Source organism: Channa argus, chromosome 7, assembly GCF_033026475.1.
Source record: "Channa argus isolate prfri chromosome 7, Channa argus male v1.0, whole genome shotgun sequence".
Lineage (NCBI taxonomy): Eukaryota > Metazoa > Chordata > Actinopteri > Anabantiformes > Channidae > Channa > Channa argus.
In genome coordinates this window covers 6,581,010-6,602,634 of record NC_090203.1, presented here as the reverse complement: position 1 = coordinate 6,602,634, position 21,625 = coordinate 6,581,010, and the positions used below count along the sequence as shown (strand labels likewise).

The 21,625-nt window shown below is 38.9% G+C and overlaps 2 protein-coding genes across 4 annotated transcripts; both read left to right on the top strand.

Annotated features, from left to right (window-relative positions):
* Window positions 1-76: 76 nt before the first annotated feature.
* On the top strand, window positions 77-4,430 carry LOC137130909 (sialic acid-binding Ig-like lectin 13). 2 transcript variants are annotated; one of them, XM_067511589.1, is made up of 8 exons: window positions 77-226; window positions 1,039-1,437; window positions 1,663-1,974; window positions 2,056-2,319; window positions 2,610-2,876; window positions 3,123-3,225; window positions 3,318-3,483; window positions 3,598-4,430. In XM_067511589.1, the coding sequence occupies exons 1-8, from the start codon at window positions 103-105 to the stop codon at window positions 3,730-3,732; spliced, it is 1,770 nt and encodes a 589-aa protein (XP_067367690.1). In that variant the 5' UTR covers window positions 77-102; the 3' UTR covers window positions 3,733-4,430. The 2 variants fall into 2 exon arrangements, with proteins under 2 accessions (XP_067367690.1, XP_067367691.1); XM_067511590.1 differs by having other exon boundaries at window positions 88-226; window positions 1,042-1,437.
* A 550-nt stretch (window positions 4,431-4,980) lies between these two features.
* xrcc1 (X-ray repair complementing defective repair in Chinese hamster cells 1) lies at window positions 4,981-21,620 on the top strand. 2 transcript variants are annotated; one of them, XM_067511587.1, is made up of 18 exons: window positions 4,981-5,480; window positions 5,578-5,670; window positions 7,059-7,166; window positions 7,276-7,434; window positions 7,653-7,730; window positions 8,371-8,494; window positions 8,760-8,866; window positions 10,222-10,384; window positions 10,460-10,700; window positions 11,566-11,682; window positions 16,684-16,765; window positions 16,862-16,961; window positions 19,223-19,271; window positions 19,730-19,866; window positions 20,154-20,244; window positions 20,369-20,444; window positions 20,910-21,043; window positions 21,413-21,620. In XM_067511587.1, exons 1-17 carry the CDS (start codon window positions 5,430-5,432, stop codon window positions 21,015-21,017), a joined length of 1,884 nt encoding a protein of 627 aa, XP_067367688.1. In that variant the 5' UTR covers window positions 4,981-5,429; the 3' UTR covers window positions 21,018-21,043; window positions 21,413-21,620. The 2 variants fall into 2 exon arrangements, with proteins under 2 accessions (XP_067367688.1, XP_067367687.1); XM_067511586.1 differs by having other exon boundaries at window positions 20,910-21,620.
* The last annotated feature ends 5 nt before the right edge of the window (window positions 21,621-21,625 follow it).

The following is a 21,625-nucleotide window of genomic DNA, read 5'->3' as shown; positions in this document are numbered from 1 at the left end:
TTTACTGATTTTGAGAGGACATTAAGATAAGTCATATTTATAAATATAAATACGATATTGGAAGACAAGGCCCCAAAATGAAGTCATAGTGCCGTGGGCACAATGAAACAATCCTACTTCCCCTATTGGTGCTGTTCATCTTTCCCCTGCTTTGTGCTGGCAGAGCAGAGCAGGGCTGCAGTCATGCATGTGCGTACAGTCTTTCTTGTGTCTCCTCTAATTTTTGGTGAGTAATTAAAGTCATTTATTAGGTTTTTAACAAATTTGCTTCATTGTGTTATTATTCACCTAGTAATGAAAAAGCTGAAAGGTTATGACTTGTTTCTCCTGATACCACTGGTGTTACCACGACAATTGCTGTAAGAAATTGTCATTTGATGTCTAAGAATTGCAATCATTCATATAAAAATCATTTCTGTTGATCTGAAGTTACTATATGCTCATTTATTTTCCCAGTAAAACTGATGACAGCATGAAAATAGATTTACTAATGTGCACTGTGCAAATAACAAGATGGTTTTAATTTTATTATTTGGCAACATAATATCCCCAGAGTAAAAAGACTGCGAGCAGTAGATGAGTTCCAGAGCCAAAAGTGCAGTTGCCTTCTTCCCCTTTTCTAAATATAGTGTACGTCTTCTGGGTTTTTTCTGGGTCATATTTTGAATTCAGAATGGTAAAATACCACTGTTCAAACCTCTAACCTCTAACCGCTAAGTGACGTTTTCACTGTATAATAAGCTAAACGGGGTCAAGGGGTCATCAGTTGGAGGTTTTGTTTGGAATTGAGGATCTAGACTGGCTGTTTTTTTTAAATTGGCAACGTGTTTGGAAAACTGCTGTTGGTTTCACAGTGGTCAAATTAAAGTGGAAAAACGACTATTTTTAGTACATAAAACATGAATATTCAAATTGTGATCAAAACTGTTTTATGGCTCGAAAGCTTGCTGATAAATCACATCATTAAAACCTAAACTTAATCATAGTTGCAGCAGATGGGGTCTCGGGTAAATGACTTTCTTGTCTCTATAACAACAGCAGCAATGTGTATGGAGGTCCAGACTGTCTCTCCTGTACCCTCAGTCCCTGACCGTGTCCAAGCCCTGGTGGGCTCCTGTGTGGTGATTCCCTGCTCTTTCACTCCAGCTCCTCCTCGTCCCAGTGGGAAAAAGGATAAGGTGGACAGCAGGCTGAGGTTCAGAGGTGGTGGCTATGTGCTTTCTTTTCAGGGTACTGCTTTTAACAGCAATCACAGGAATCAAGTGAGCAGGGATTTCCAAGGCCGAACATCCCTGTTTGGGCAAATTGCAGATGGAGACTGTTCATTGAAGATAGAAAGGATTAGTCAGGATGATTCAAGAATGTATGAGATAGCTCTAAAGAAGGACAAAGACTTACTCTGGGGAAAACCAACAAGCTTTAATCTGGATGTTGTGGGTAAGTGAAGAGGACATTGTACTGCCTTCTATGACAGACTGGTTTAGAAAAGTAAATTAAATGCAGATTTGTTTTTAATCAGATGGCTATTGTGAAAAACAAATAATTAATAAACATAGCCACCTACAAATAATGTCTCTTTGGGATAATGTTCTTTTGCAGTTACTAGTCTTTTTAACACACACAGCAGAAATAAATCGCAGTAATCATTTTTCTCAATGACAGACACACCTGCGGCTCCTGTCATCAGCAGCATTTTGTCAGTCACAGAAGGACAGCTGGTCACCCTCAACTGCTCCGTCTTCTATCACTGTCCCTCCAGTCCTCCTGCCCTGAAGTGGATCTGGGAGAGAGGTGCCCAACAAAACAGCTCTGAGCCGGGGGAAGTACAGACAATCCACAAAGAGCCGCACAGACTGATGTTAGTGGCACTGCTGTCCTTTACTGTGTCACACAATGTGAACCCCAGGCTCAAATGTGAAGTCACATACCCAGGGGCAAAGATATTAGCCACTTACAAAGATCTGCACGTGACATGTAAGTTGCTTTGACTTCTACAGTATCTTTGTCTTTCTTGGCTTAGATTACACTAAAACATTTTGTCTTTATGGTCTAAAGTTCCACCAAGAGAGGTGAAAGTTCAGGTCCACACCATGACTGTGGTGGAGGGGCGCAGTGCTCTGCTGGTCTGCTCATGTAAAGCTGACCCACCAGCGTCGGTGTACCGCTGGTCTTACAGTCAAAGTGGCCACACGGAGCAGCTCCAGCAGCGCACCCACACGGTTCGAGTGTACAACGTGACTCGCGGCATGAAGGTCTGCTGCACTGCAGAGAACCCGATTGGCCGAGGAGACTCCCAGCCCACACCACTGAACGTGCAATGTAATACATTCATTCTGACTATTTGCAAATGTTTGTCTATAAATGGCATTAAAAATATAAATATCACCAGGCTGAAAAGTGGCCGAGAGAGCACTTTGTGGCACTCTCGACTGGTTCGGTGTGATCAACAGTGTAGCACCTGTAACCTCGCAGAGTTAGTGATACCACACCCCTGGAGTACACTTTGAATTCAAAGCAGCAAGATAACCGTTATCTTTACTAGAGAATAAAAAAAAAAATTAATAAATATTGAATGTGATAATTTAAAAAAAATATTTTTTCTCCTCCAGATAAACCCTTGATCCTCCAGCGTTCCAGCTGCATAGTAGAGAACATGGTGGTACAGTGCCACTGTTCAGTCGACTCCAACCCCAAACCTGTAGTCACCTGGAGTGTTAACGGCACCGTTCCGCCTTCTGAATATAACGAGTCGACAACATCAGAACCTTACATGTTTACAGCTACTCTGAAGGGGCGTATGGACAAACCCCTGGTGGTGATCTGCTTCGCTTTTAATGCACTTGGAAATGACTCCTTAGTCTTGCTGCAGGGAGATGGTGTGTTCCAAAGAAACTTTATATTGTGCCTTTTTTGAATTACCGTACAGTGTATTTTTAATGTCACAATTTTTTGTATTTAACATTTTAAGATAGCTTTTACTACAAATATCAAAGTAATGTGACAAGCAATTAAGCCATATTTTATGATGTTTTACTCATAATGGGGTAGCAAAATTGTAATTATTGTAGTTTTAAACCATAATTCTGTGCTGATCGACTGCTGCTCCTTATATCCATTTACAGATGCAGTGCCGTTTTTGTTGTTGGTGATACCTGCTGTTGCCATCTGTGTGGTCATATTCCTTATAGCTCTCATTTTCTGCTGCTGCCGAAGGAGAGCTGGAAAGTATGTGAAGCAAACCAACCCTTTCAATTTCAATTTGTCACAAATGTTTGCTATAGGAGGTTAACATACGGTATTTGTTCTGCTTTTCTCAGAAACATGCTAAGGAGACACCCGGCTGTGTGCCCTGAAGGACTGGAAATTTATAGGGACAGTATGCCTCTCTACATTAACTGCACAGAGGTGTCTCATATCTACACCAATGGCAGCTACCAACTTGTTTACCAGAATTGCACGCCATATTTTGTCCGTACTAACCAGGTATTAGATTAATTCAACTTTGTAGGTTATGTGCTTTGAAGTTTTGCATAGATAAAAATCTCCAAATCTCTTAAACATAAATTTGCGAATTTGTAACTTTTATGCCTTTTCCAGATCCGTCCAATAGGCAGGCGAGGTGGAGAGAGAAGAAGAGGAGGAGACAGACAGGTTGGCTTTGGGGTGACAGAAGAGGGGCAGAGTGCTGCTGTGGCCGATGCAGAAACGGCCATCTACCTGGAGATCCTCTGAGCTATAAGTTACACGATTCAGCCACTACATTAGACTCTCAACAGAATTCAGATTCATTCTCTTACTAATTGTAGCACATACATTCGTGAAGCTTTCAAGTCACTGTATTCAGTGTACATTTATATCTGTGTCATCAGCATTTCCGCACTCTGACCTCTTGAATAACTAGATGTGGTCTGTCTTCAATCTTTATTATGAACAATTTCTGTCTTATGGTTAGTGTTGACCTCTGACCTACCTCTGTGCTTATTTTTTTTATTAGTGATTGAAGCTTTAGAAGCATGACTTTATCTTGACTCTTTTTAACAACATCTTTCAAGTATCAACTATCACATCTGACTTAGTCCTACCAGTCAGCTTCTCAAATGGCATTTATAGCAGCAGAAGTTTTTAGAATCAGTTTTTTTAAGAATCCAAAGAAACAGTTTAACACAAACTGATTCTTTGGAAGTGTTTAAAGTTCCTCTAGAAAGAGAAAGACTGCAGTTCATGCTGTGATGCAATTTGCTACATTTTTTACATCAGTGAGTTAGAAGGTATGTAACAGTGCTCATGAGACAGTACGTCTTGTCAATGAAGACATGTCATTGCAGAAAAGGCCCAAGTTAAATTAATTAATTACCATTAGGGTCCTGTAATTTAAACACTTAATTGGAATTGAGCCATTTTTGATGACCACCCTTTTTTGTTTTGGTTTATTGTAATTTTTTTTAAACTTGCTCCATACTTTGAATATACTCCTGAATTTGCATCTGTATATTGCTTAATAGTTATTCATACTGTACATATGTTTCTTTTTAAAAATATTTTTCTGTTTTTATTAGCTGTGCCTTTAATTTACCTGATCTTTATCTGATCTCTACAGGTAAAAGACCACTGTTTAAATTTTCATAAATGCAAGGGACTTGCTTGTATTTTTTATTCCTCTGAGTTTCTGGTCATGAGACAGGTCTATTGAAATGTCTGTTAAATATGATACTAATATGGACATCATGAAGTGCGCCTTGTTTAAAGAAAGGAACATGAATATACGAACAGGAGGAATTTTGTGATGATTTCATTTTCATTATTTTGGATGTGTTTTTCATCATGATAGTATAAGACAGACTATGAGCGGAGATGGGCTCTAGCCTCCTAAAAAATACACATTATTAGCATACGGTGGCGCTATTACTACGTCATCACGTTAAAAAAGTTTAGAAGAAGAGAACTAAACGCTCATTGGATGGAAGTGACATTAGTCGGAAGTTGCGTCACAACATGAGACAGAACGGGCTTTTGGTGGGAAAATGAGTTCGTTACTATGCACGTTTACCGTAAAATGAAAAGCATTGATATGTTTTCTTGAGGACTGCAATAACAAAATAAGCGAATATGTTTGAAGTACATACTAGTTTGAGAAATTCACTTGCAACAGCTTTCGAGGTGTGTTAATATCATCAGGCTAATCAAGGAAAGTTCTCTCTGCCTATTGTTTGCTAGCAAGCTATCACGTTAGCAAAGAGACACATTAACGTGTTTTTTTCTTTCTTTCTTTTTGAGGCCAAAGTTGCTCCCACTGAAACCTCACGTTAATGCGTTATATGTTTTGATCACCGTTAACGATAGGGCTTAGTGATAAGGTGAACTCCTGGTTTGTTTTCTGACGCCGCCCTGGCCGAATAACATCACTGCTACATCTGTCGAAAATCAACAACATGCCAGAAATCAAACTTAAACACGTCGTGTCTTGCAGCACCGAGGACAGTGTAAGTTGGTATTTTGTCGCCTGACTCATGCTTTTTCGAATATTTAGCCAGAATTTGAGGTTTCCTGTAGCTGAATTCTTGTCATCATGCGAAACAGACTCACAAGGCAGATAACCTCCTGAGCTCTGACACCTACAGAAAGTGGAAAGCTGCAAAACCCGGCGAGAAGCAGACATCAGTCATTCTGCAGGTATTGTTTTACACTTATACTCACACAAGCGTTTAGATGGAAACAGTTGCGTGACGTGTTATGGTCTGAAATCCATAACATTAGTTGTAGAACCTTTTTTATGTGGTTTAGCAGATGCATACCAGTAAACCATAAGAAAGAATGGTTGCTTCCAAATTAAATGTTATTTGATCCAGATCATACATCTTATCCTGAGATATTACATTGATGGGAACCGCAGAATGTATTACAACTCGGTAAATCTAAATTGAAGACATTTCTAGGTCTTTGTTATCCAAGGATTAGGTTTATACAAAATCGTGTATAGCACTTACATACTTTACATTTAGGTGGAATATCGCCAAATGTTTTTTTACATTCTTGAGGCCTCCCACCTTTCTGCTTGTTGATTATATTTTTGTCCTTCTGGGAACCCCCTGTCTGCCTTGTTTGAGTCTTCCATCTTCCTCATCTTACACAAACAGGTCAAAATTCTACTTCCTTTTTTTGACCATAGAACATCGTAATTTCTAAGCAGTCTTCCTTATTTCGAATAGACAGAGGTACATTTGCCCCACTTTGCGTAAAATGCTGACTTTTAAACACATCTGGGGAAGGAGAACATCCTTACATCTCCTAACAAGCTGCCTGAGGAATTGAGAAATGCTAAAATTTTAAAAAACACGTTGAAGGCACTGCCTGTTTGTGCTGCATGTCAACCACAAGTAAATAGACCTTTCTACTTTCAGCCATTCAGCAATAAAACTCATTAAATGAGCAAATCAAGCCTTCCAAAATAAAATTTTAATACTTTACACTTTATATACTTTAATACCAATGCTACGCTTTGTAATTCTGTAGAGAGGGCTAAATAATGAATAAGATAGTATAGTACCATGCCAGAGTCGTTGTGCTTTTTCAACTTGCTCCCCATGGCTTCAAATTAGGATGTTAATATACAATAATGCTTTTAAACTTCTCTCTGACTTCCTATTTCAAAATATTTCTCTTCTTGTGGCTGAAAAATGCCTCCAGACGACATCACCCAGAGCATTTTTACATCATTAGGAGTTCAGATAATATAATCTGGGGGAGCTCTTGAAAAGGCGCTTGACCACAATCACAACCTCCATAGTCTGAGCAACGAGATGGCATAATCTGAATTGAAGATTCCTCCAAGTGATGTAATCTGGAGGCATTCTTCGGAATGAAGTGAGAGATTTTGGGGGAGTCAGAGGGAAGTTTAAAAGCATTATTGTGTATGTACACCCTAAACCAAAGCCATGAGGAGCAAGTTGAAAATTGGTGATGTTGCCCTTTAAGATAAAAATGTGCAAAAGTATTCATTCGTGAAGGCTGCTGCTGCTTTCCTGACTTTGTTAAATCTGGGGCTGTTACTTTTTTCTCAGTTTGAGAAGGAGGAGCAGCTGCATAGCATTGATATTGGAAATGAAGGCTCAGCTTTCATTGAGGTGTTGGTTGGGAATTCTTCAGCTGTCAAACACCAGGACTACGAGGTATACTCTCAAACCAAACCAGTAATATTATCAAACTTTATATCCATGGTGCTCAGTAATCACTACATACTTTCTACTTATTCTTTAATGTCAATACCTTTTGTTTTAGGTTCTCTTGGTCACGTCATCCTTTATGTCCCCTACGGAGAGCCGTAACAGTACAAACATGAACAGAGTGCGTTTCTTTGGGCCCAACCAGCTGCAGAAAAGCACAGCACAGGAAAAGTGGGACAGAGTCAAAATTGTGTGTACCCAGCCATACAACAAAGTACGTGCACATTTCAAACTATTGATTTACACATGGTGCAACAGTGAGCTACATGCATTAAAGCTGCTTGCTTGAGCCTTTTGATGTTGTGTTTATTTCAGTCTACTTAACTTCTAATGTAAGGGTCACCTATGTGCAATGAAGGTGTACACTGATACAATATTGCTACAGTAGGTATGAAATTGTTTAATAAGCTTTTTTGTGTGTGAACTTTATAGAACATAGCATACGGACTTGCCTTTGTCAAGTTTCATTCACCTCCAGACAAAAATGATGCATCTCCAACAACTTCCCCTGTAAGTAATCTAACATGATGTTCTCAATAGTTGGGTTTTGAAAGATGCCTTTAATTTCTTTACTTCCTCCTTTAAAGTAATTGTTGACTACAAATGAGCATTCTTTCAAATTTCAAATGGTAGTGGTGATAAGTTTTTGGATTCCTTATCTTTAGAGATTCAAACTTCTTGTGTTTTAGGATTTTAGGTGTTTCTTAGTACAACAAGGCCTTCAACAACTTTGCTTGTAGTAGTTTTGTCTGCAAAATTATCACTTAAAACAGAACCTGCCTGATCATAAATTAAGGCTGTGGATCTGGCCAGACATTTTTCTGTCACATGAATCTCAGTTTCATAAGACCTGACCATGTTACTGTAGAATTAAACAGGCTGCTATAAGTACTATCATACTTGGATAAAAACCTTTATACCTTTTTATATTTTTAACTTTCAGTCATGATTAAGCACTAAAAGCGGATACAGGACATCACTGCAGTGTGTGTGTGTAGCACCTTTAATCTATTCTTTGAAAAGTTCGTCCTTTTGACGTATGAAATCATTTGTCAAATCAAAACCTTTTGCTGTATTGATAAAAAGACCCCTTCAGTCAGTCCTTCCCTTTTCTCCCATGGCACTGATTTTCCTCTCTCTCTCCTGTCAGAAATTGACAAAGCTGGGTCAGTTTAGGGTAAAGGAAGAGTCCCCTTCATCTGGGCCCAGCCTTCAACCTGGCAGTTTATTCTTCAATCGTGACAATACAACAAAGTCTAGGACACCACCAAAAGGTAAATCTGTTATTTATAATTTAGCTGCTACTGAAGCGCTATTGATTTTGTTTAGGTAATTGTAATTATAAAGGGATAATCATTTTGAAAGATAAAAAGACTTAAATAACTGCCAAAAGAGTTACTTAGGTTTTTTTTAAAGCTACTTAAGTGTGTCAAGAAAGAAAAGCTCAAAATTGACTTCAAACTTATTTTTCATTATCAAAACACAATGTGGAAATAGTTCATTGTTCTCTCACCAGCTGTTGCACATTTCTCTCTTTAGCGTCTCCTCAGTACGAGAAGCTGAGTTATGCTGCTGCCGCCCTGCAGGCTAGTGGCACCTCCCACTCTTCAGGCCAGGCTTCCTCCTCCAACTCTGCCTCCACACAGGTTTTACACATCACTATCACTCATTGTAAATCTTCGTCTACACTGTCAGTAGTGAGAGACTCATGAAAAGGATAAAACCAAGGCAGTTTTTTAAGAGTTATCCCACCAAATGCTTTGAAAAGGTTATTTAAAACAAGGATTTGAAAAATCTGATGTTTGACCCAGTAAATAAAGGGAATTGAAACACACTTAATTCATGTCTCTGTCACAATCTGACATAACTTCTGTCCTAAAATCAAATTAAACCTACACACTTCAGTCACACAGCCACTACAGTAATAACACTTCACGGGTACGCGGCTGTAGCTCAGTTGGTAAGGTAGTTGACCATGGACCACAGGGTTACTGGTTCAATCCTCGCTCCTGGCTACAAGTCGAAGTGTCCTTGGGCAAGACACTGAACCCAAAGGTGCTCCCGGTGGGTCAGGTGAGCACCTTGCATGGCAGCCACCGCCATCGGTGTGTGAGTGTGTGTGTGTATGGGTGAATGGGAAGGTACATTGTAAAGCGCTTTGCATAAAAGCGCTATATAAGCGACTATTTACCATTTACTTATACAACCCCAATTCCAAAAAAGCACTGCACAATGATGACTCACAACATGCGATAGCAGGTCAGGCAAGTTAATCATTCTACATGTAATTATTTCTTAAATAAAAAGGACAACGTTGGCCAAAAACAGTTTCTTTTGTTGAGTGGTGAGTTTACAAATGTATTAAACTACTTTAAAACCATAACCAGTGTTGCCAACTGATGCAATACAAAAGCGCTGATTATTAGATGTGCCCATTTTTTAGGTGAAGGTCTTCATTTGAACATATGAATTTATAACTAAAAAAGTGAATGTGTGTTTTGTGAACACACAGTAAGTGTGATTGACACAAACCCTCTTTAATCAATGTGTGTGGTTGACACTCTCGCGTCAACCACCAGCTCTCCGCCATCCTACTGGCATAGTGAGGCTGGCATTAATATGCAGAGCATAGGTCATTTGTGTTTCAACTACATACATCTCCTTAATCTTTCCAGAACAACCAGTTCTTTCCAAAAGAAGCTATTAAAGTCATCTAGTAAAAATGTCTGGAATTTTTATATGTTGCAAAAAGAAAAAATACAGCAACGTTTTATTTGGAATACTATGCAGCCTTAGAAATTGGAATCGTCATTTCTGTAAAGTGAAGGAACATTATATTTCAGATTAACAATGGAAAAAAAATGATTCCTACATTCTGGCCACCGAAGCAACATTTTATAGATCTGCGTGTCAGATAATCTTTTTGTGACAAGTTTCTTGAAGTCCCCTAATAAGTTTGTCCATTTTTACTTACTTACTTTTATGGATTGTATCCTCTTAGCCAGCAGCAAAAAGAAAATTTGAGTTCAGCACAGAGCGTCAGTCTGCTCCTGGCCCACCCCCTTCAAAGAAAATAAGTCCCGCCGTATCCCCGGAGAATAAAGCTGCGACCCCCAAACACAAGCCGAACACAGTCAGCAAAGCCAGCCCCAGTGCAGCAAAAGGTAACATTTACCGTAGTGTCTAAATTTTAAGCATACACAAAATTTCCTTACTGAAGCTCTAAATTATTTCTCCAGCCTCCCCAGCACAGAAATCCTCAGTCAAGAAGGAAAGTCAGTCCAAACCCAAACCTGAACCCAAAGAACAGAAAGCAAAATCCCACAGTGCACAGCAGGTTCCATTCAACCGGATCATGGAGGGGGTTGTGTTTGTCCTCAGTGGCTTCCAGAACCCATTCAGAGGGGAGCTGAGAGAAAAGGCTTTAGACATGGGAGCCAAATATCGACCCGACTGGACACCTGACTCTACACACCTCATGTAAGTATCTGACCGAAATAGTATGTGAAAACGTGACGCCTTACTGTCGTACCTGTGTGAATAAATGTTTTACTTGTTTGTAATTCTTAATGCAATGGTTTGGCATTTTAGGACATACAGAATGCTTTTCAGCTTAGAGTTAGATAAGATGACTAAACGCAATGACATGTCTGCCTTGTAATCCTAAAGCTAGAGTCACTAGCTGCTTAACTTAGCAAAATCCGCTGGTTAGACGCTTTCTGCTGTTCAGCCCATCATAATGTGTGGCGTCAGCTCCAAGTGCAGGATTTGACAACTGTACAGACAAAATAGAAAGTATTACACACAGCAAGCAGCACTGCACAACTTGCAGACCCTTCAAATTAAATAGTGACTCTGCCATCTAGTGAAATCTAGTCTTCCAAATGCATCTTTGGCATGGTTATGACAGCTGTTACAAACTGTTTTACTTAAAAAAAAAGTGTCTTAAGATATGAATTAAGTATAGTGTTTTGATTATGTAATAATAAGACAGAGTGGCATAGACAAAAGCTGATAATGTTTCTTGTTGTATGTCTTTTTAACCTAAAACATTATTTAACATTAATGTCACCTTTTTCTTCTGTGCTTTCCACATACAGTATCTTTAAATCTGGAAAGCATGTGATTTAGTCCGGCAGGTGTGAAAATAGGGATGTATTTCTTGAGAGATGTTTATCTCTAGTTAATTTTTATCACTGAAAAAGGATTACAGGGTTGCATAACAGCCCTTTTGGCAATCTCAATAATCTACTTTGGTTGCATCTTGATCTCTGCTGTCAGAGGCTTGTCAAGTTCTCTTTAATGATATGTGGGTCTATTTGTGTGTGTGCGTGTTTATCTCCAGCTGTGCCTTTGCCAATACCCCCAAGTACAGCCAGGTGAAATCAGCAGGGGGCATCATCGTACGAAAGGAATGGGTGGTTGACTGCCATAAGAGAAAACAGAAGCTCTCCCACAAACGGTAAGAGAGTAAGAAAAACAAAACTAATTACTGAAAAAAAATGATTTCATAGTTATTATAGTTAAGGCATATCACATGTTAACAGCCCCTCTGAATCAGCATGTACAAACATTATGTAGAAAATAAATTTTCAAAAACCCGTAATGAACTATATCTTACAGTGCTCTACCACTGGAGGGAGAGTTGTTAATTTATTAAAAAAAATTAATAAATAATGTATTACTATGTTAAGTACTTGCAGTTATTACAATCAAGGCCTGGTCATTCTGACCGTTCAGTGGTTCACATTTATGTTGAGGTGGATCTGTGACCCGGGGCAGTGTGAGATACCTGTGTGAAATACTTGTTTGCACCTATGTGACCTGTTACTTTGAAATGGTCCTGGCTTCAACCTCTCATCGTAAACTTGTAAATTAGGTGGTCGGGAATAAGTCTGGGTATCGTTAATAACATTTATTTGATGATCTTACTACCTGTAATGATACCTTAACTTCGAAGTCGGTGCTTGAACACACCTAATCTAGGAAATATGCAGAATGTAGTGTAGAGATATAGTTGGAAAACAGGTCAGGGGCCAGGTGTGGGACTCCTTCTCATGTGACATTATTTGTGAAGTAAGCTGTTTCTTTCCACAGTGCTGCAAATCCCCCCTTTTCCTCTGGATTACTGCCCTTTTGTCTTGAGTAGGGATATGTACTGAGTTAAGATTTCAGACCTCTCGAAGGCTCTGGACACAAGCTTGGCAACAAAATGTGCAGGATGGAATTTATTGTCTTCCTCATGTTGACAACATGGTCTCTTCATAGAGAACACATGTCCAAAGTGTGAAATCACTTTGATTTATTCTTTTTCTTATGACACACCTGTACCTCTATACTAGACAGTCTTCCCACAGCACTCACACTGATGGAAATGTCCAAAAATACACCCCTCACAGAGTGATGCCCACTTGCTACAGATATTATTGTAACTTAAGCAGCTGATGCCTGCTGTGATCACAAATCCAACCCAGCTAGCTCCAGCAGCTCTCTAATTATATGCCTCATTACAGAGGGAGCTTTTGCAACATCAAGGTTTTCTATCATCAACTCCACATGAGTCTGTGTCTATTAAATAATGTAGAGCTGAATACTTATCTTGAGCAATGGAAGGTCCAGATTAATTTGAATAATACTGTACTTGTATTTTACTGTATCAGGCCTTGCTATATCATTTTGAAGAATTTCCTCATATGTGTTTGTTCTCAACTTATAGTATCTGACTTGAAAATCAATGCAATGTTCAATCAGGGTTGCACACTGCAAGGCTACCTAGGGTTACAGAACTCGTTAGTTTCAGACTTTTGTTATATTCAGAAAATTTAAATGAAGGATTAACAATATCTAAAAGTAAGATTTTAGTTTTGATTGGCAAGATATTAGTTTTTCAGCTACAAGCAGAGACATATTTTTATATAGGGTATTCAAAGGGAATTTTAAAAACATTAATGTACATTTACACCGTAAACTAAACCCTTAGAAAGCAAATTGCAAATTTGTGAAGTCACCCTTTAACCACACAAGAGTTATAACTAATGATTATTGCCTTTATTCCTTGACCTGCCCAATATTTTATGAATTAGCTCCAGAATTAATTGAAATACCCCCTTTGCATTTTCCTAGAGCACAACGTGGCATCAATACATGTTTTGTTTTGTCCAGTCAACATACCGTAACCCATATTTTATTTATACATTACATCGTATATTAAAGTAATGTAAGACCCAACCTTTAAATGGCATTTTGCTTAACTCTAACAAGTATGACTGCTACTTTTTCTAAATCAACTAACTGCTGCAGCTCCAGCCTAACTGGAGCCCTTTACAGTTGACGAAATACAGGCAAAGACCACGAAGACAAATGAAAGCCTACTGTGGCTATATCTCGCTATTCTAACTTTAGCTCTTCCACCCACTACACTGAATGTCTCATGAATGCATGCTGAACAGAAGTGAACAGAGAGCATGCATTTTATCACACAACACTGAGGTTCAGAACTGGGCACGTAAGAGAAAGAATTTTTTTTCCTCTTTTGATGCTGATTTGGAGAGAAATAACATCAAAGAAGGAGATTGGTCACAGTTGCTTCGCAGACTGCATCAGTGATGGATTTGGCAACTTTTTGCGTATTTAAATAATTGTGTATCTGCCTGGATGATTGACAGTGGTCATTATGCCTGGAGAAAGACTCACCCCCAACTCCTTTTTGTTCAGAAGTAGTTTAAGTTAAAGTTTAATTTTAATTTTAAATCTAATTGCATTGGAATTTGTTGCAGAAATAAAACTATATTCAAAGCATTGTGTCACATTGTCAGTGTGGCCTTTACAGAAAAACATGTCTGGCTCACCAAGTTGTTGGTGTTACTAATATCACAAATCTATTAACCAATCCATCTATTGCTTTTATAGTATTAAAAAGTTCAGTTTGGAGATTAAAATATTACATCATTTCTCTGTTTCTCTATGGGGTTAATTAGCGGTTTATTTGATAATCCTTTTTTTCCCACAAAATTGTAAGCTTGTTATAATATTATGAAAAAACTAGTGTTTGTGAAATGAAAAGTGTTAAATCAAGTGTTGTTTTTAAGGTTAATCCTAAGGCAGGTTAAAGAAAATAATCAGGTTGCCACCCTAACAAGAGGAGCCTCAAATCTGTCGTTACTGTGCCTTTCTGTGATTGTAATGAATTATCTTTATGCAGCTTTCATTTCAAAGAGACTGTCATCCAGCTTTAGCAGGTTTCATTTCTGCAGATGAGATGTACAGGGTGTGTACAGAAAGCAATTTTTGCTCATGTTAGTCTTCAAAGCCTGAAATAAAAAGCAGTCAGAGTTGTTTTTTGATAGGATTATTCTAGACAGCCACAGTGTGCATATAAGCCATGCAAAGAGACTGAGAGAGAGTAATGTGGAAAGCTTTTTAAATTAGTACAGCTCAAGGGTGATGGCACACGATGCTGTGGTTTTATGGACTGGGGTCCTTGCTTTAAGATTCTCGGAAAGTGTATTGAAATGAGAAGTTCACTGCAGCCTGTGTCGTCATTCCCCTTCATGCTCCCTTTTCTCAGTCAATAACTGATTGTGCTGAAGATCCTCACCACTATCCTCCCCCTTGTGAACCCCCCCCCCTCACTAGTGTTGTCAGAATAATCCATTTCCCTTCGCAGCACCACTATTGTGCAGCATGTGGAGTGTGCAGCTTTGATGATGTATCCTTTATTTAAAAGCTGCATATGCTATGGGTAATTAAAAGGACCACTTACTTTGATGATGACAAGTACCCAAACAAACACTCTCTCAAATTGTTGCTTCATTACGCACACCAACACTTTGTAACAGAGCATCTGGAGGCACAGCTTCATACTGCATGTGCTGTGCATATGTGCCGCAAAGTGTATATATTGAAGGAATTATGACGTCAGCTAAGACCCCTAGAAATGCTTCCTCCGTGGTCATTGTCCAATCTGTGAGAATCCGGAGACAGGAAGACGAGAGAGCAGAAAACTCTTGAGCACCTATACAAAGCCTCCCCACAATGGAGCTAAATAAGTAAACTAAGTTCTCAATAAAACCCAAGCTGTGTTGCAACATCCCAAGAGGACTTGGAAAGCAGTTAGACAATACAATCATGATTAGTCATATAATAATAAATAGGTAATTTATTATTGAAAAATAATAATTAGCCTACCTAATATTCAACATTTATCATTGTCTATATCAGCCCGACTTTAACTGTTTTTCCATGGCAAGGACATAATGGTTGTAATGGTTATAAGCATTATAGATGTAAAATATTGTCGTGTTAAGCAACATATATCAGTTGACTTTGGGTTTTAGACTTTAGTTGACAAATTTACAGCAGAAGCTTTTTATTTTTGGGACAGGTAATTGTGGTACCTCTGACTGGCCTCTCTTTGTATCAACAGCGACCGGTGTTAATGAGTACAGAAGTATTTTGACCAAAATTGATTTTTTTTTAGATATAAATAATTAAACTGTGGGTCCTACATGTGTTCTACATTTTTGTTTGGTAACATTGAAAATACCAATTAATTATTTTAATTTATATAGCAAAAGCCATGTGGAAAAATTACAATTACCAATTCAGTACCAGCAACTGCTCCCGCATCGCAGCGTTGGAGAAAATGATGTTGCTGCATCCTTCCAAACAGTCAGAAAGACATGTATGTGGCAGTGTGGCACTTCCAGTTTATAGAGTACTTTAGTGAAGAATGGAGGAAAATAAACAGTAAGAGAGACGTGGAGACAGGTTCAAATCCTGCTTGCTTTCTCCCCTCAGCACAGCGGCCCTATTGCTATGCTCAGATTACCTGTTTGGAAATGTTGTGAAAGTTACTGGAGATGGTTGCTGCCACTATTCCACAATATGATATCGCATTTAAAGCGTACTGCTACACTAAGAGGCAGCCATAGTTTAAAGTCGATGCCTGACATGGTGTTTATGAAAGAGAAATATTGTTCACATGGAATGCAATTGTCTCTCAATATGAAACTTTGCACTGTTGTAGCGCTTTGCAAGACTTGATGGTGGTAACATCTTATGAGTAGTTCAGGAGAGCACTGTAAAACACATAAGAGGCAGTAATAGACGTAAGTTATGACTGGAATTTCTGGAGTTTGGTTGATTGACAGGGTTGTTTTTTTTTTTTTTTCCCCCATCCTTATGCAGTGGATGAGATGTGGGTCCCAGTATGCAGACATCAAAGTACTTAATATACAGCCAGTTGTAATGTTTTAAACATCAATACATTCTGGTGAGAAATATTGCTTTCAGTTTCAACCTTGCATCCATTCAACTATGAGCTGACGAAGGCCCATCGTGATTTGGCATATTGTTCAAGTAAAGCTGATTGGGAGGAAGATATATTGTGCAGGTGTTGTTTTACCTCCGGCCTTTCATCATCCTGACACATTTTATTCACCCGGTTTTTGTCTTCCTCCAGGTATTTGATGGATGGAGCAGAGTCAAGCTCAGAGAGTGAAATGGAAGTGGATGAGCAGAGTGAAGATGAAATAAAAACAAAGGTATTTTTATATTATTCTGTAAGTGTAATAAAATGTATAAAAAGTAATAATTTTGTAACATTGTCATTTTAATGCTCTCTCCATGCTATTCTGCAGACTCCACAGAAGCGGGAGGTACAGGTCTCCTCTAAAAACACACAAGAGAAAAGGAATGAAGGTGATGAGTATGGGGGCTCCACAGATGTGGATGAACCAGGTTTGCATTAAACTACTTTAATAGAATTTCAACTGCAGGATGAAAAACTGCAGTTTACCCAAAGTTTCATTTAGGATTCAGTTCAGTGTGAGCAGTGCCACTTCAGTTGCTGCACTTCTCTTTGCTGTGTACCGCAGAAGGCACATTATTTTTGTGGAAAGTGGCTGGAAGTTGACAGACTTACAATATTTAAATTGTGTTTTGCAGTTGACTTATAGCTCAAGTTCACTTGAGACATGCACAGGGTGAAATGATGAGAGTAAATGTTCAGTCAGCCCACTGGAAAGAAAATTAAATGTAATTAGATCCTACTTGAGGTTAAAACAAACATTAAACCTGTAAGTTGGGTTTTATTTATTGCACCACCCGTACAAATGCACTTGAATCTGATGTTGAACTTGATCCTTATGTTAACACTCTGGGTTGTTCAATTCAATTCAGTTTTCAATTCAACTTTATTTATATATCAACCAATTCACAACAAAGTCATCTCAAGGCAATTTACAGAATAAGGTCAAGACTAAATAAAGATGTATAGAGAAAACCCAACAAACCCCCTTTGAGCAACCCCTAGGCAACAGTCGAGAGGAAAAATTCCATTTAACAGAAGAAGCCTCCAGCAGAACAAGGCTCAGGGTGCGCGACCATCTGCCTTGACCGTTTGGGGTGAGTGAAAAGTGGAGCAACAAGAAGCAACAACAAAACATTGGGCAGGTTGGTAGGACCAGTAGCTGCACACTGTTCCAAAGCTGGGGACACTTGCAGAACAGAACAGAGAGAGGGAGTCAGAAAAGGACAAAGACAACTACAGAGAAGACACAAAGTTAGAGGGGTGGGTCCCCCAGCAGTCTAAGCCTACAGCAGCATGACTATAACTAACTATAAGCTTTATCAAACAGGAAGGTTTTAAGCCTACACTTAAAAGTAGAGAGGGTGTCTGCTTCCCGAAATTTACAGTAAAGCTCCTCCAGAAAAGTAAACGTATAGTGGATGTGTTGCATTTGCCTTTGTCCACCCTTTCCTGACAATTGTTGGATGGCTTTCTTTAGGGCTGTTCTCTTAAAAAAAGGTCTCCACAGAGTAAATTATAGTACGTATGGTGATTCTCAGACTTTTCCTAATATTTTCTGGTTCATGGTCATATTCTTTAGCTCCACAACTCCTGGGTAGATTATCATGGAAGTATGGAACTTTGTAAGTGCATGTGCATCCACTCAGAGAATATAATATGGCCATATGCAGCTGATTAGAAAGCACTGTTCTTTTTTTTTTTTAGTCTGGAAATTATCGTTTATCATTTTCTCTCTCTATTTACATAATTTACATATTGAAATAGATCACATTTTACCTCTATACCACCACTGGGTCGCCCACTATAATTGAATTGCAATTCAAGCCGGAAAAGCTTTTTGTTTTTGTTGTTGTTGTTTTTTTTTTTTTAAATAAAAAGAAATAAGCATGTCAGCTGGATGAGGATATTATATCAGAACTGTAAAGATTCAGCTGAATTGCAAGTGGCTGTGACTCACTGGAAGTGATTCATTCTATCAGCTCGAATAACTGAAGAGGGTGAGGGTAGCATAAGAGCTGAAGAGGACTGAATGAATTGAGAGGCCCAATGGGCAATGTAAGAGCCCAGGGATTGGATGAGTTGACAGCGCCAATGTGTAAAGGACAAGAGCAACATACATTCTATCACTGCTGTTTTGAGGAAGAATAGAGGAAAAACATAATCACGGTGAAGCAACTTGCACATGATTCTCATTTGTATGTTAATGAGAGGGCAGCCGTGAAGTGCCCAGGGTTGCCGTCAAACGCATACTGGAAGTTGACAATTTATTTAGAGCTTCTTCTCTCTTTTATTTTATTTTTTTTTTCCATCTCACCAACATAGAACTGTATGGAAATTGACAGTGTTGCCAACAAGGTCAGAGCTTTTCTCCATTGTATGTTGTAACAACTATTATAAATCCTGCAGCAAGATTAAACTCATGCTAATGTGAGCATAAATTTAACATAGGCTTAGTTCCCTGACAGTTGACAAATGACAATTCATTAGAATTAGTTTTACGATTAAGGTCATAGTTTAAAGAACCGTGAGGTCTCGTGGTGTTGTGATGTGTGATGCTTCTGTTTTTCCTTGTGAGTGGCTGTTTCCAGTCCTCAGTTTCAGCAACACCCTTTTTACTATTAAAACATGCCTGACGGTAACTTATCTTTTAAACTGTAATGTCTTGACAATATATCACTTAATTCCACAGGAGGAGATGATGATGGATCTGCCGTAGACACAGAGGACGAACTACAGAGGTAAACAAAGCAGACAATAATTTATAATATTGATGTGAATGAGTTTGGTCTTTTGTGTTCATTGTGCTTGTTGATTCCAGCTCTGCTCTCTTTTTGCTGCAGTAATAAAATAACCCTGAATACATTGTTCCCTAATACAAAATCTGTAATTCCACTTTGACTTAAGCCACCTTTAAATTAATAATCGCAAAATATAATATATTGACAATTTGGTAGGCAATAGCTGAGTCATGTGTGACTGGTCCATGACTTACAGCATTGAAACAATAGAATTCGCTTCAGCTGTTCTTCTTCATCAAAGACTCATTCTCTCCCTAAAAAGAAAACCTTTAGTGCCCTAACAATGTAACCCTGACAACCATTAGAAGACGTGCTCGGACCAAACGGAGGCAGGCAGGGAGGATTTATATTTGTCAAGTCTTCTTGAGTTTGTCCTTTAATTCGGTTCCTGTGAAAAGGGTGGAGAAGGAGAGCAGAGAGAAGAAAGCAGCAGTAGAGGTGAAGAAGGTGAAAGAGGAGGATCCATATGGGGGGTCGACAGATGAAAACACAGATGCTGAGGCTGAAGAGGATCATCCCATCCCAGAGCTACCAGGTATGTCTCTCGACATTCTTTCGCCACATCCTCCCTCTCTCTTTTGTGTGTTTTTGTTCCATTCACAGGAGCAGATGTCCTCCCTTCCCCGTTGGACACGGCAGATACTGCCAATAATTGAATGGCTTTCTGCCACAAACAAATGCAATTTCGTTTACCATTTTCTCTGCTCTTTTTTCCCCCTACAGCACCTAGAAATGTTTCTCCTATAAATTTTGTAGTCATCCATTACATTCTTCTCCAATCTTTGAATTTTCAATTTTTTTATTTTATTTTATTTTTTTCAGACTTTCTGAGCGAAAAGCACTTTTTCCTCTATGGTAAATTCCCTAACAATGAGAGGCGCCTACTTTTGCGGTACATTGTTGCCTTTAACGGGTGAGAAAAACCTGCTACAACTTCAGTTGTCCCTAGCAATACTTTGTAATATTTTCCAAGTCGTTGCATGAAATCCAAATGTCTAATTGAGCCTTTTTGAGACATAATGTTGTCTCTGCTCCAGAGTGATCGAGGACTACATGACAGAGAAGGTGCAGTTTGTGGTAACCAGTGAAGGGTGGCACGACTCTTTTGAAGAGGTAAGTTGAGTCCGACTAGTCACAGCCACTGATAAAAACTATATTAAAAGCACTGAACACTTATGTGCATGTGAGACTGAGCATGTGTGCAGATGTTTGTCACTCACGCAGCCGATTACAGGAGACAATTTTCCAAAGGCAATTTGGTTCCAGGAACTTTGTGTTAAAATGTTGCTCTATTACACAAAGTGCATGGCTGACAATGTCTTTTCTAAAAGCCACATAAAAATAAGCACGGCAGCAACAAGCATTTATTACTTATTTTGCACAGTGTGATGGAAAACAAAATGTTATGTTCTGTAGATCCTGAGCATTTAGCCTTCCCTCTAATGCAGTAGTGTTGGGACAAATTGGCTTTTGAATCTGTCTGAAATTGTGAGTCAGGATTGGTCTTCGGCCATGTGCAGACCTCGTTTGCATGTGAAGTGCAGTTTTATTTCTTTTCGTCTTGCTTTCGCCCCACAGGCGCTGATGGAGAACGCTAATCTGAACTTTGTTAAACCTGCATGGATTTACGCAATTAATGAACGACAGAAGATGCTGCCCTATCAACCCTACACTGTCGTCCCCTGAACAGGACACTGGATGTACACACAAAGGTGTGGGCAGACACACACTTGCACTTCACATCCTGACGAAGAAGCAGAGAGAGAAGCCATAGACGTTTCTTATTCAGATTCATCACTCAACTTAGGAGAAGCAATAAACTGATTATTTTCAATTACTTTATTCTTGCTTTTCATGTGTTCATTCCTTGTCCAGTTTACATAAAAGTAAAGTTTCTAGCACAGATTTTCTGAGCAGGGAAATGTCTAAATATATTTAATGTCTGTCTGTTGAGGTTAGGAATAGGTTATCTTTTTCACCTTTTTATTTGTAGGTTTTTAGTCCTAGCTTGGCCACAAAGCAACATTTTTATCACTGTGCTTCTCCGTCTCTATAAATGAAGCACACCCTTTTCATTTCAGGACTTTCTCGCTTGCTTTGCTGCGGTTCCGCGCTGCTCACCTCTGCTACCTCAGGCTCTGTCTGTTAATGAGTTATAACTCTGTCTGCCAGGAACACTGATGACACCCTGAAGTGTGTATGCAGGCGGACGATTGTAAGACCAGCCCAAAGTCAGGTGAAAAGTGGCGGTTGTTTGCGGCCACCAAATGCAAAAAAAAAAAACGAAAACCCAA